We start from the raw sequence: 15,693 nt of genomic DNA on the forward strand, positions 1-15,693 counted from the left end.
CATTCTGGTTTTGAGGAAAATGTAAAATATATATATTTTTCCTTACTAGAAAATATCAAAGATGATTCAAAACTGTAATATTTCCTTCTTTTGCATAAGTAAAAGACAATACAAAGTCAAAGTATAATTTATAAAAAGTTAACCTGGCTCTCACAGAAATATAAAATGAACACATTAAAAGAATTATTTATCTCATTAATGAAGGAAGCCAATACAATGATAAAGTGGGCTCTAAAAACAAGAACTGGGTGTTTACAAGCTTTAAAAAGAATGTTAGAGGAAGACTACTAGTTAGAATCATACCTGGCTAATGGCCCTAAGGTAACAAACCATAACTTTGAGGTTATCTTGTCTACCAGAGGAAAAAATGTACAAATTAATGTGTAACTTTATAGTGTCTGGGTTCTAATCAAATAGTAAACAGCAAGTTTAAACAAAGATATATTCTCCTTGGGAATTAAGCCCTGTTGGTTAAACAGTGCCCCAGTATGACTTTGTCAGAATATACGGGCTCCTACCCCACACTCTAGCTCTAAGTTTTGGATGATTTTTCTTAATAATAGTGAAATAGTTAGGGTCAGAAACATACTGCTTGGGTCCTCAGCTCTGACTGTATTAACTGGGTGCACTAGCTACATTAAAGGGTTTAAAATCATGCATGCAGTATGTAACATTTGGGGACTGGCTCTTTTCACTCAGTATAGTTGGAGATTTATCCAGGATATAGTATATATAAATAGCTCAGTCCTTTTTTAATGCTGAATAGTATTCCATGGCATAGATATTCCACAGTTTGCTTAGCCATTTATCCAGAGAAGGACATTTGGTTCTTTCTAGTTTTTGACTATTACAAATAGAGCTGCTGCTGCTGCTGCTGCTGCTGCTACTGCTAAGTTGCTACAAACCTTTAAAAAATAAAAATTAAATGATGCACTAATGAGGAAAAAATTGGCTGGTCTTAGAAGGCTTCATAGAGAAAGGAACACAGAGCCACACCTTGAATATGAATTGGCTTTTGAAGATAAGAACAGCTGAGAGAAATTTCATCAAAAGTCCCTCAGGCTCTTCTCACTCAGAACCTATTCAAAGTCAGTGTTTAGACTCTTTAGGTGTTACTTTTAAGGTTGGTTATGAGGTTGCCCTACTAATTACAAATCATTGCAAAAGACAGGTAATGATTACCAAAGCAAAGTTAATAACAATGGAAAGGGAGAGAGAAATCTACACAAAGATGACACAGGCATTTAAAGAAGTCTATCAACAGACTCATGCCCCCAAAGTAGGACAAACAACCTCTAGAGTAATAATTACTGCTTGTAATATTGACCTTTGGCATTGATAAGAGGAAATTATTTTTAATATCTTCTAAGAGAGCAAGGAAATATGTAATATAGTTGAATATGATTTTTACCACAATGACTAAAATAATTTTGGTGAGGGCTTCCTTGGTGGCTCAGTGGTAGAATCTGCCTGCCAATGCAGGGGACACAAGTTCCATCCCTGATCTGGGAAGATCCCACATGCCATGGATGTGCCACAACTATTGAGCCTGTGCTAGAGCCTGGAAGCTGCGCCTGCTGAGCCCACATGCTGCAACTATTGACCTGTGCGTCCTAGGGCCCGCACTCGGCAACAAGAGAAGCCCGTGTGTTGCATCTGGAGAGTGCCCCTGCTCGGCACAAGTAGCATAAAATGCGAGCAGCAGTGAAGACCCTGCCCGGTCTAAAGTAAATAAATAAAAAATTTTTTGAAAGTTTAAAAAGGTAATAACTTTGGTGATTAAGGGGATAAATCGCACATTTCCTTGGTGGTTCTAAAAACAACATGTTACTGTACTTACTTTGCAAGATGCTCTTTATTCATTTTTGGACCAAAATAATTTTAGCAGGAATACAAAATTATAATGTAAATCAATAGAGAAAAATATGGCCTTTAAATACCAATTTTGCTTTATAGATAACTACCAGTCCAAAGTGAAAAGCAATTCAGTAAGAAGTGTGGTTAAATTTTATGCCAATTAAACTTTAAGACATTTAGTCCCTTGAACCAGAAAAAGCATACCCTTAAATATACTCACATCTCAAGTATCTCATTATTAACAGCCAGATGCCAGAACTTTCTACTTTCTATTAAACACAACCATCATCTAAATTACAATTAGAGAAACAAACAGTTATGTACCAGTAATACTGTAACAAATAGGGCTATTTGTCAGTACTGAACTGATGGGTTTTCTTCTTTTTCAAAAAAAATTACCGGTTATGACATAACTTGAAATCAAACTGTTAAACAGAAATGTTTTCTTTAAATCCACATTTGAAAACATCTTCTCCAGTTACTGTCCAATCTAAGTCATCCATGATCAAAACACCAAAGTAAAAAAGAAACTATGATGGTAAATTAAAATTAAAACCCATAAAGTAATCCCATAAAACAAAATTACAAAATAAAATCCATAATTAAATCCATTTATAAGTATAATATTGAAAAGTTTCTTTTAATGTTACAGCAAACTATCTTTTCTACCCTTTTCATTTTTTCCTTAAAAAAGAAAACCAGAACTAGGAGTATCCAAGCTCTTAGGGGGTTAATTCACTTGTCTAAAGATTAGAGTTCTGATAGTATATTTTACCAAAATCTAAATCAGTAAATGCCTAATGGATACTTAAATTAACAGCACTGTGAATACTGTAAGGTAATCAAATTCATTCTTCAGCTGACACAGCAAATTCCTATGCCATGAAATCTTTCAAAGTATGTAATTTAGAGAAAATACAAAATACACAGGGGAAAGCATTTGTAGTCCAAATACTCAGAATCAGGAACCCAAGTGCATATCTGTAAATTTTTTAAAGTGAAATAGAGACATTAACACTTTCAGCAAAGTTTATCATCTTTAAAACTTACAGGTGGTGCTAGTGGTAAAGAATCTGCCTGCCAGTGCAGGAGACCCAGGTTCAATCCCTGGGTCGGGAAGATCCCCTGGAATAGGAAATGGCAACCTGCTCCAGTACTCTTGCCTGGAAAATTTCATGGCCAGAGAAGCCTGGCAGGCTACAGTCCTGCCGCAAAGACTCAGACATGATTGAGCAACTGAGCACATAATACATAATGATGTAATATGAACACAGAAATTTCTCTTTATCAATATAACCAAAATGAGACTAGCAACCTTTTAATAAATAGCTGATAACAGTGTAAAATATAACAAATTTAGTCATTCTCAGCAGAAGTACTTGGCTAGGTAAGAATAAGTTTAGCGCTATTTGTGGCAAACAGGAATTATATTTTGAGGTGGTTTTGATATGGTTAATATAAACAAACACAAAGCTTTATATTAAAACCATTTTAGAATATATATAATTTGATTTTAAACTGGTGAGACCTACTATGTAATTTTGAAAATTTACCATACTGGAAATTAATACCTATTTTCATGTATAAACCATCCTCACTAAAGAGTTGATGTCACTTTAATCATTTATAAAGCAAATAAAACTAGCCTGCATTTAATGACTATTCAAAACTGATAATATCATAAAAATTAATGTTTGTATTAAGTATTATAATTTTATTAAGGGAAAGTCATTTGTGAATTCTTCCTTTTTTTAAAACAGTTGTTACATTTTTGTCCAACTCATTAAAACCAAATTATTTCCTTTAAATACTTAACCTCGAAATGTCATCTTCTAAATACAACAGTGTCAAAAAATTAGAAAATTTCAGGGCTAGCAGAATCTTCAGAGTATACCCAGTGTAGGGGATCCCAAACTTTAGTTTGCATTAGAAGTCCCTGCAGTTCTTGTTAAAGTGCAGGTGGCTGGGCACATCTGCACCCACCTGGCTCAGTAGGCCTGGGTTGGGGCCTGGAAATAACCAGTGTAACCCCACCCCACTCAAAGGTGCCTCCTGTAGGAGGCGTCCACAGAGCACTAGGAGAACAGCACCCACCCTTCACCCAACATCGTGAATCCTTATACTGCACGCACATCCTTCTGAGGCCATTTCTGCCTCAAATTACTTCCTCCCCACTTCCTCCATGGAACTCTCTGCCTCCTGGGGGCAGCTCGTTACATATCTAATGGAAGCTTCTAAGAGAAAATTACGCATTCAAAACACAAAATCATTCAACGTGGCCTTATTACACAAATACACCAATGCAAAGACACACTGAAGAGTTAAATGTATAAAGAACTGACCTGCTTCTTCTGGTATTTGTTTATCAGATTCAAAAACAAGGCATAACATCTGGAATAGCTGGCCAAGGCTACACAGCAGTCATGGTAAGAAGTAAGTTTGCTGTAGAAATGTCAAATGGAAAAAATAAAAGTCAGCTTTGTTTTTCAATAAAACTCAAGTCCGCTTTAAATGCAGACCTTCAAAGCATTGTCCTGTGCATGAAAAGCAGTCTGGAAATACTCTATACACTGGCCCAGAGATGCCTCAGGGAGCTGGTCACCTGCTCTAGATTCCAGGAGCACAGGGTGGGAGCAAGGAAAATTTCAAGTTCTTTGAAAAAGAGAAAGCTGAAACCTCTAACGCAGGTGGTGGTGGTTTAGTCACTGAGTCGCGTCCGACTCTTGTGACCCCATGGACTGTATCCTGCCAGACTCCTCTGTCCATGGAATTCTCCAGGCAAGAATACTGGAGTGGGTTGCCATGCTCTCCTCCAGGGATCTTCCCAACACAAGAATTGAATCCAGGTCTCCTGTACTGCAGGCAGCTTCTTTACCAACCGAGCTTGTGGTTCAGAAAACACAAGATAAGAAATTTACACAATATCTGGTAAATTTCAATCTGGTAGAGTCAATCTCCTGGAACTTCAGCACAAGCAAATGTTAAACTGCTCAAATATGCTAGGTATATTAATTTCACAGAGAAGGCAATGGCACCCCACTCCAGTACTCTTGCCTAGAAAATCCCATGGATGGAGGAGCCTGGTAGGCTGCAGTCCATGGGGTCGCTAAGAGTCAGACACGACTGAGCAACTTCACTTTCACGCATTGGAGAAGGAAATGGCAACCCACTCCAGTGTTCTTGCCTGGAGAATCCCAGGGACGGGGGAGCCTGGTGGGCCGCCGTCTATGGGGTAGCACAGAGTAGGACACGACTGAAGCGACTTAGCAGCAGCATATTAATATCAAGTATATTAATATCAGGCAAAATAGACCTTAAGGCAAAAAACCTTGAAAATGGCTTCAAATTTTCCAAAGTAAACAAACAAACTAACATAACCCACAAGGTGGAACTCACAAACCTATATCAAATTAATAGATGTTCATAAACCTCTCATTAAGTGACAGATTAATAGAAAAAACATCACTAATATTTTAAAAACTTGATCATGTGCCTGGCCATTAACAAGTCTCAGTAAATTACCAATGTTTTAGATCACATTTTAAAGACATACTTTTGGAAATTTAAAAACACATAACTTATAGGTCAAAGAAATAAGAAAATAAAAAACCACATATCTGAATAATAACAAAGAATACTACAGATCAAAATTTAGATGCGGCTGCAGCAGTAGAGGAAAATTCACAACCTTAAGAAAGCTGACAGCAAAGGGATTTCTAACCAACATAGAAGGAAATATGTGCTGTGTTTAGTCACTCAGTTGTGTCCGACTCTTTGGGACCCCATGCACTGGAGGCCACCAGGCTCTTCTGTCCATGAGGATTCTCCAGGCCAGAATACTGGAGTGGGTTGCCATGCCCTCCTCCAGGGGACCTTCCCAACCCAGGGATCAAACCCAGGTCTCCCCCACTGTAGGCAGATTTTTTAGCATCTCAATCACCAGGTAAGTCCAGAAGAAAATATAATATATGCAAAAAGAATAGAAGAATTACTAAGGCTAAGAATGAGGAATACAATAGGAAAGAAACTTATAATAGAGTGGTTTGATAAATCTACTGGTTCTTTGCAAAAACTGATAAATTGGCCAACCTTGGGTAAGACTGATGAAGAGAAAAAGAGAAATATCATAAATCTTCAAAATAAGGAATGAAAATCAACATCAAAATGAAGAGACAGTGTGACATAGAAGTTAACCATGTACATTCTAGAGCCAGACTATCTAGTTTAAATCACAGCTGTGCAACTCTGGGAAAACTACCAAACTTCTCTATGCCTAGCCTCCTCATAGGTAAAATGAAGATAATAATAAGTACCTACCTCTTAAAGCCGTTATAAGGAATAAATGAATTAGTATTTAGAAAGTGCTTAGAACACTGCCTGGCATATAGTAGGCACTGCATAATATTTCTTAAATAAATAATATAAATAAAAGGGGTATAATTAGAGAGGCAACAGAGATTAAAAGAATAACAGACGAGATTGGGCATACATAGACAAGCCACATGTAAAAAAATGAAATTAGATCATTCCTTAACTCCATACACAAAAATAATGGATTAAAGATCTAAATTTCAGACCGGACACTATAAAACTTAGAGGAAAACATAGGCAGAACACTCTCTGACATAAATCACAGCATCATCTTTTTTAATCCAGCTCCCAGAATAATGGAAATAAAAGCAAAAATAAACAAATGGGACCTACTTAAATTCAAAAGCTTTTGCATAGCAAAGGAAACAATAAACAAAACAAAAAGACAACCCACAGATTGGGAGAAAATATTTGCAAATGATGTGACTGATAAGGGATTAGTCTCCAAAATTTACAGCTTATGACACTTAATATCATCAAAACAAACAGCCCACTCAAAAAATGGGCAGAAGATCTGAACAGACATTTCTCTAAAGGGGACATACGGATGGCAAACAGGCACATGAAACGATGTTCAAAACTGCTAGTTTCCAGAGAAATGCAAATCAAAACTACAGTGAGACATCACCTCACACTGGTCAGACTGGTTATCATAAAAAATCCACAAACAACAAATGTTGGAGAGGGTGTGGAGAGAAGGGAACCCTTCTGCACCGTTGGTAGGAATGTAAATTGGTGCATCGACTATGGAGAGCAGTATGGAGGTTCCTTAAGAAACGAAAAATAGAGCTACTGTATGATCCTGCAGTCCCACTCCTGGGCATATGTCCAGAGAAAGACATGGCCCAGAAAGATACATGTACCCCAGTGTTCAAGGCAGCACATTGTTTACAAGACATGCAAACAACCAAAATGTCCATCGACAGAGGAATGGATAAAGAAGGTGTGGCGGGTGCACACACACACACACACACACACACACACACACACACTGGAATATTACTCAGCCATTAAAAAGAATGAAGTAAGGCCACTGGCAGCAACATGGAGGGCTCCCTGGTGGCTCAGCGGTAAAGAATCTGCCTGCAATGCAGGAGACCTGGGTTCAATCCATGGGTTGGGAAGATCCCCTGGAGAAGGGCATGGCAACCCGCTCCAGTGTTCTTGCCTAGAGAATCCCATGGACAGAGGAGCCTGGCACGCTGCAGTCCACAGGGTCGCAGAGTCAGACACGACTGCAGTGATTAAGCAGCAGCAGCATATATTGACTCTAAAAAGAAACAATACAAGTGAACTTACACAACAGAAAGAGATTCACAGACGTGGAAAACTCATGGATGCTGGGGCGGGGATAGAAGGGATAGTTAAGGACTTTGGGCAAGACATGTATACACTGCTATATTTAAACCAACGAAAACTTATTGTATAGCACATGGAACTCTGCTCAATGTTAAGTAGCAGCCTCGATGAGAGAGGGGTTTGAGGGAGAAGGGATACATGTATATGTGTGGCCGAGACTCTTCCCTGTTCACCTGAAACTATCACAACATTGTTAATCAGCTATATCCCAATACAAAGTGTTTTTGGTGTTAAAAATAAAAGGATAACAGAATATTTGGAATGCCCTTATATAGTTTGAAACTTGAATGAATGAATCCTTATAAAAATATAACTTTTAGAAACTGAACCAAGGAGAAGGAAATGGCAACCCACTCCAGTATTCTTGCCTGGAAAAGTCCATGGACAGAGGAGCCTGGCAGGCTGCAGTCCATGGGGTTACATGACCGAGCATGTGTGCATGAGGGTGGAGGATGATGGGTTGGCAGCAATAAACTGGTAGAACTGAAAAAAAAGAAAAAAAGAAACTGAACCAAGTGTAAATAGGATATGACTAGACCATTAAAGAAAGTGAATCAGTTGTCAATGATATTCACACATGCATGCACACACACACATATACACACAGCAGGATAAAACAGCTTTTCAAGCAGATTCTACAGACTTTTCAAGAAGCAGATAAGTTTAACTTTCAGAAATTCTTCTAAAAGAGAGAAAATGTTGGAATATATCCCAGTTAATTTTATGAGGCTGATATAAACTGGACATTAAAACCAGACAAGGACAGTACAAGAAAGGAAATATATAGGTCAATCTAACTCATAACCATAAATGAAAAATCCTTAACAAAATATAAGCTGAGCAAACCTAGCAATATATAATGGTTTAACATGAGAAAACCTGTTAATGTAATCTACTACATTAAAGAATTAAACAAAGAAAATCCATATAATCAGAACATATTCAAAAATTCAAGGAAATTTAAAATCCATTAAAGGGAGAAAATTGTTCCTTAACTGTTAAGGGGTATCTACAAAAACCACAATTTAAACTGGCAAAACTACAAAAACATTTCCCTTAAAGTCAGGAGAAAGTCAGCCAGCCTAATACTCTCACAACTTTATATCGGACATCCTAAGCAATGTACCCAAGGAACAGGTGAGGACAGGGGCAGAGCTGTAACAATGGGGGAAAAAAAGAATATATGTATATGCATATATATATATATATCCCTGGTAGCTCAGCTGCTCCAGAATCTGACTGCAATGCAGGAGACATGGGTTTGATTCCTGGGTCGGGAAATCCGCTGGAGAAGGGATGGGCTACCCACTCCAGTATTCTTGGGCTTCCCTTGTGATTCAGCTGGTAAAGAATCTGCCTGCAATGTGGGAGATCTGGGTTGGATCCTGGGCTGGGAAGATCCCCCGGAGAAGGGAAAGGCTACCCACTTCAGTATTCTGGCCTGGAGAATTCCATGGACTGTATAGTCCATGGGGTTGCAAAGAGTCGGACACAACCAAGTGACTTTCACTTTCAAGCAATGCACCCAAGAAATAGGTGAGGACAGGGACAGAGTTGTAATAATGGGCAGTGGGGAACAAACTATACTTGTTTGCAAATTACTTGCATAGAAAATCCAAGAGAATCTATAGACTCTTAGACCTAATGTTAATTAAGGTGTTCTGGATAACAAGGTTAATAAACAAATATCAATACTGTTCATATACACTAGCAACACTCATTAGAATTGTTTTCTTAAAAGATGCATTTATAATTGCAGCAAGAGTCATGAAGGAATACATCCAACAAAAGATGTATTTTTTCTCCGAAAAGACAAAATTTTTTAAGAGAAAATTATAAAATTTTATGAAAAGAAGAAACATCACAACTGTTTATGGATGGAAGACTTGATATCACAAAGATGTCAGTTCTCCCCACCTCTGTCCCAGTTACCCCAAATACTGAGTATAGTTTCATGAAAAAAAATCCAAAGTTTCTTTCATGGACTTTTTAGCTGATTCTCCAGTTCATGAGGAAAAGAAAATAAAAATTTGGATTTTAAAGGAGAAAAGTGGAGGATTCATCTTATTAATATGTTATAGCAAGACTTAAACCCATAACAGTAAAAAAAAACAACTTGTTACTAGTCTGAGGATGGGTCAGACAGAGTGTTCAGAAACAGACCAGCAAGTATATGGAAGCTTGCATTCTCCTGAGTCGGCATTCAAAAGCAATGAGAAAAGGATGGCGTGTTCAGTAACATGTGGTGGGGAAACTGTCCACAGGGAAAAAAAACTAAATTGGATCTTTACATGCTGCCATACACAGAAATGAACTCTTTATGATTTTATGTGCTTCAAAATGGGACTAATTAAGTACCCACAATTAAGGACCCAGATAGGAAAGTACAGTGCTAAAAGATCAAAGCTGGACTCACACCCTCATGTTGGGGTCAATTACCAATTCAGTCTTCAGGAAATTTTGTAATTTGTCAAACAGCTACAATATTACAGTTCAAGAAAGGCCCAGGTCTCTTGAGAAGGATCATTATGTCAAAACACTGGTGAAGAGCAGTGAAGGGCGAAACGTAAATACATAATTCAGAGACAGTTCTGAAATTTAGTCACATCTTGTTTTGAGGCAGCCTAGATTCAGGTTATCATTGCTTCTGCAGCAAAGTAAGTATAAACATGACTACTGAACGTGTGAGCCGAAGTTCAGCCAAACAACCGCAATAAAATAACCTGCGATTATAAATTAAGCCAGGTCAGACTTTCTAAGCAACGGCTCGTCTTTTCTGTCAGAATCCTTAAGCACTGTTTCCAAGTGCACCAGTAGGTTTGCCAGATTTTGTGATACAGCTCTTTATCTCCAATAAGCTGAGAGTTTTCTTTCTTTTATAAGAACACTAGGACAAGTCACAACTTTAAAGTAACTTAAAATCAGTAAGTTTAGAATCACATTAGAAATACGTAAGAAATGAAGTCAATAAAATAAGGTTTAAGTCACTTATTTCAAGCATGGGCCACTAGGTCTACATTTTCTTCTAGGTGACATAAAAAGCAAAAACCAGAGTCTTTGCCACTTACACACACAAATACCAAAGACAACTCCCGAATCTAAACATTAGCGTTATTGTAAGGCTGCTTTGTATTCCTCCTCTACCTTACCTGAATATTCTGGCAATATTGGTACAGACATCCTTGTCACCTATGTGCTGTTCCATCACTGTGCAGAGCTGGGGAAGGGCGTTGATGCTTAGCAACTTACTTCTTGCTAGTGGCGAATCAACCAAGTTTCTCAGTGTAGCAGTCGTCTAGGGAAAAAAGCATGTAGTGGCTTTTTTTTTTTTTTAAAGAAAACACTAATACAGCAAAACTGATCAGTGCAGGAGAACCCACACCATAAGCTTTTGTTACATCAGTAGCTAAACCAAGGCCCCTTTATGCATCACCCATCAAAGAACCTGGGCCTATGCACAAGGAGCAAGAAATGAATACAAAGAAAGCCTACTTTGGTTCAAAAGTAAAATAATGCAACATGAACTTATTAAAATACATTTTAAGCCTTAAAAAAAAGTAATTAATGAAATATTCCTGTTAAGCAATTAATATACCAAAACCTGTAAAAGTCATAAGGTAATTAATTGACCCTGTGACATGCCACTTGAGTTCCACAGATCAGAAACTTCTTGTTCCATATTCTTATAAATACCATCAAATAATAATGCTGCAGCCAAAGGATATTCAAGAATGTTAGTCTCTTTCTCTTCCTAGAGGCAAGAACTGACGTCTTGCAAATTTGTCTTGTTTTGTAAAAAACAAAACATTCAGAAAAACTGTGTACTTTAACCCTTGTCTGAAAGTGGAGAAGAGAACAATTTTAAAAAATCTATAAAATGAAAGCTGCTGTTATCTAATAGTTTTACATATACGCAAGGTGTTCTTTCCTCTTGAGATGGTACAGGCAGGCCCCGGGTTAAGGGAGTCAGCTTGGGAGTTGGATGGCCTGGTCAAATTCCAGCCCCGCCCTTCAATGGTTTAGGCTTAGTTAGTTAACCTCTCAGAGCACATTTTCCTCATCAATAAAGTGGGGATGGTGACAGTTGCCCTGGCATTGTTAGGATTCAATGAGATGAGATGTGTGGCTGGCATTGCCAGTGCCAATTAATTAACAGGAGTTCAAAAATCACAGGTTCCATCCCCGCCTTTGTTATGGGTCTTCACATCCAAAATACAGAAGGAGGGAGATCACTAGCCTTAGACTCAAATGATGGATAGTCAAGTCCCAAATCTCCCAAATCTTCCTAAATACGTGACTGAGGCACTCAGTCATTCTTCAACTCCCCCATTCCTTGTCTGTGAAAAGGGGATTACAAACTCTGCTCACCAGTCAAGGTTGCGTGTAACAGGTGGAAAAAAAGGTAACACTGTTTTTGTACACTGTAGAGGATTATGTAAATAAAAAGCATCATTATAGCCATAACAAATGAACTTTAACACTTAAGATGACATGCATGTTTGATTAGTTTTCTTTTGTAACAAATTGCAACAAAAATTTTTTTTTAAAATATAGCCAACCAACCAGGTTCTCTCTAAAGCAGAAAACATAAACATAATACTTCAAACAAATGTATGCAAGTCTTTTGTAGTTGATTCAATTACACAGTGATTCAGTAAATTCTTCCCTGAAAGGTTCAGTATCCAAAACACTGCAGGGGAAACAAACTATTCTAGCATTCCACTTGACCTACCAATGTAGTCTCTTAAGCTAAGGAAGGTTAACAAGCCATTCGAGGCATTCCAAGCCATCACTGCCATAAAATGGAAAATTCCCATCATCTGTCCCCGACTCTATCCTGTCCACCCTCTTCAGAGACAGCCCAGGCACTGGAGCACTGCTGGTTTATGTCAACCCAAAGGATGACTCGCAAGCTTCTCCACTCCTTCATCAAAGAGCACAGATGCTCGCGCGAATCCTGGCCAGAACCAGACAGGAAGAGGCCGCCGCAAGACCGTGCAGCACTGATCCCACCCACTGTGCACACAAACACCCCCTTCCCTGGATCCCAACGCTTCACAGATCCGGTACCTCAATCTGTTGTCATCTTCTCACTCCCCACAGCAGGAGGGACCAGAGCTTTCTTAGGAGCTTTTATTTTCTTGTTTCAAATTCAGTTTTGTTTTGTTTTTTTTCCCCTCTCCCTTTCAACCTTTTTCCTCAGTTCACTAGGAAAAGTCAAGACAGTTCAAGGTTCTTTTGCCCCAAACACATAACTTTTACAAATGGCCCAAATCAAGATGTGACATATCACCTGATTTAAAATCAGTATCTACTGCCTGGATCACATTGTGTGGAGTGCAAGGAGCTGAGCACGATATGATACCTGGGATGTTTCCATATTTCTTGGTTGTGATGCTACTAGAATCACATACATGAAACATACACCATGCACTTGAAAAATACATAGTACTGACGCCTCAGTTCATGACACTACCATCAACACAGCTGTTTAAGTTGCAAAACTCAGAGATATTCCAGAACCCAGCCTTTCTGCTTTCTGTTGCCCTAAGCCCTACTGGCTTTTTGTCCATTGCTCCTACCATACGATTCTATTTCCTGACTTTGGTCTACAAGGCCTGGTATGGCCTGACTCTGGCCAACCCCTCAAACTTCATCTCATACAACATATGACAAACTACTTTATTTTAGGTTACTTAATATTGTGTTTTACTGTTTCTTTATTTCTCTATATTAGAAGCTTCAGTGAAGGTACACATTTTGTCTTTTCACCATTGTACCCTCAGGCCCAACTCTAGTGCCTGGTACACAGTCATTCAGTTCAGTTGCTCAGTCGTGTCCACCCCTTTGTGACCCCATGGACTGCAGCATGGCAGGCTTCCCTGTCCGTCACCAACTCCTGGAGCTTGCTCAAACTCATGTTTATTGAGTTGGTGATGCCATCCAACCATCTCATCCTCTGTTGTCCCATTCTCCTACTGTCTTCAATCTTTCCGAGCATCAGGGTCTTTTCCAATGAATCAGTTCTTCGCATCAGGTGGCCAAAGTATTGGAGTTTCAGCTTCAGCATCAGTTCTTCCAATGAATATTCAGGACTGATTTCCTTTAGGATTGACTAATTTGATCTCCATGCAGTCCAAGTGACTCTCAAGAGTACACAGTGGGTCCTCAATAAATATTTGTTGATGGAATGGATTACTGGATCAGTATCTACAAAGGTACCACTGGTATACATAGAAAGGTTGGGATCCAGAAAACCATGGATGAATCAGACAGTATCTCTGAGGGAGATGGATTTTAAGATGATTAATGAGCATCAAAGAATTGATTCAGAGAGCCTACCAGTCCATCCTAAAGGAAAGAAGAATTAATCAGAGAGCCTACCAGTCCATCCTAAAGGAAATCAACCCTGAATATTCACTGGAAGGACTGCTGTTGAAGCTGAGGCTCCAATACTTTGGCCACCTGATGCAAAGAGACAACGCATTAGAAAAGGCCCTGATGCTGGGAAAGACTGAGGGCAGGAGGAAATCAGGGAGACAGAGAATGAGCTGGTTGACCGGCATCATTGACTCAGTGGACACAAATGTGAGCAAAATTCAGGAGATAGTGAAGAACAGGGAAGCCTGGCATGCTGCAGTCCATGGGGTCACGGACCCATGGGGTCCAACACTCCAAAGAGTTGGACATGACTTAGTGACTCAACAACAAAAAGGAGCAAAGAAATAAATAACTGATGAAAGAAAAACAGACTTCCTGGAGGGGCCCTAGTGTATTCCCTTTTCATTTCATCCATGACAGCAGCTCCTTCCTGGGCTCGTAACTCCTCTCTCCCCTTCCGTTTCGACACCTGACTGGTCACCTGTTCCACCTCTTCTTCCCACCTCCAGGGTTGCTGGTTCTGTTTAAGCCTACTTCATCTTTTTCCCAAAGTCTGCACCCCCTGAATGGGCTCTTTCCCTCTCTGCCCTGGTGAGCTCACCTCCCACAGCCTCTCTCTGCTGTCAGGGGAAGCATCCGGAAACCCATCCTTCCCTGTTCATACTTCCTCTGATTTCCAGTGGCCTACTGGGCGAAATCCATATCCAAAAGGCTCTTTGCTCTGGAAAGCACAGCTTACCCCACCAGGCTCATCTCCTTCATCTCCCTTCCTCCCTTTCCCTGCACATGGGTCATCTTTCAGACTCTGCACCAAACACAACCTCCTGGTCCTTCCACAGTTCCAAGCCTCTGAATGAACCACTGCCTCTGCAGAATATCCTCCTCCAACACTCTCCTCCGCTCCTTCTCCAATTTGTTCATCTCCTACTCAGGATTCTGAACCCAGCTCAGGCTCACTTCCCCTCTGTTGAAGGCTTTTCAGTGGTTGATTGTTCCCCTTCCTAGGTAAACAAACCTTCCTGTTCACACCTGTTTCACACCTAGACCCCTTACAACTGGTATCAGACACTTTTTCTCCCACTGTGAGCTCCTCTAGGGTCCAAATAGTTTCTTATTTCTCTATCTGGAGGACAATAAATACGCTCATAAATACTAACTGGATAATAAGCAGGAGGAGACAGAAAGAGGGGATGAGGAAGAGAAAGAAAGAAAGGGGGAAGGAAATGAAGGGACAAGGGAGACAGGAGATGGAAAAGGAGGCTTTTCCCCTTTAAGAAGCCTCTGGCAAGAAAGTGCTGGGATTAGCAGAGGCCTGGTGGTAAACCAGAACTTAAACACCCCCAGGGAGGAGGAGCAGGAGGAGGTCACCCAGCAGATGCAGCAATGAGAGCCCCCCATTTTGAGGAGCTGGCTGTGAGCCAAGGGTCTCACTGTGGGTGGGGCTGGGACTGAAAACAGCAGACAGACAAGTGGCTTCTTCTGGGAAAAACATAAAGAGGGCAGTGGGAGGAGAGCCTAGCTAAATACTGTGGTAACACGAAAGGCAAATTCCAAGTCAGCCCACTTAACTCTCAGCCTTGCTCCAACTTTTAACCGAGATATATTTGCGGAAATTGTTAATGGGATGTGTGCTCTGCAGCTGAGTCTGTTTTCCAAGCCCCCCGCCCCCTCACAAGAAAGCCCACACACTGGGCCTGCCCTTGAAGAGCAGGAGTTCAAAGTCCA

The 15,693-nt window shown here is 39.8% G+C and overlaps 1 protein-coding gene across 5 annotated transcripts in view; it reads right to left on the bottom strand.

Moving 5' to 3' along the window:
- The window catches only part of ARMC2 (armadillo repeat containing 2), a 121,650-nt gene that overhangs the window by 39,809 nt on the left and 66,148 nt on the right, over window positions 1–15,693 (bottom strand). For all 5 annotated transcript variants that reach the window (XM_010856636.1, XM_010856639.1, XM_010856637.1 and 2 more), the window contains 2 exons: window positions 10,737–10,882; window positions 4,200–4,299 (listed from right to left, as the gene is read on the bottom strand). In XM_010856636.1, the coding sequence (XP_010854938.1) occupies window positions 4,200–4,299; window positions 10,737–10,882 (246 nt within the window). The remainder of the gene's footprint in view (window positions 1–4,199; window positions 4,300–10,736; window positions 10,883–15,693) is intronic.

Source organism: Bison bison, unplaced genomic scaffold (assembly GCF_000754665.1).
Source record: "Bison bison bison isolate TAMUID 2011002044 unplaced genomic scaffold, Bison_UMD1.0 scf7180017864373, whole genome shotgun sequence".
Lineage (NCBI taxonomy): Eukaryota > Metazoa > Chordata > Mammalia > Artiodactyla > Bovidae > Bison > Bison bison.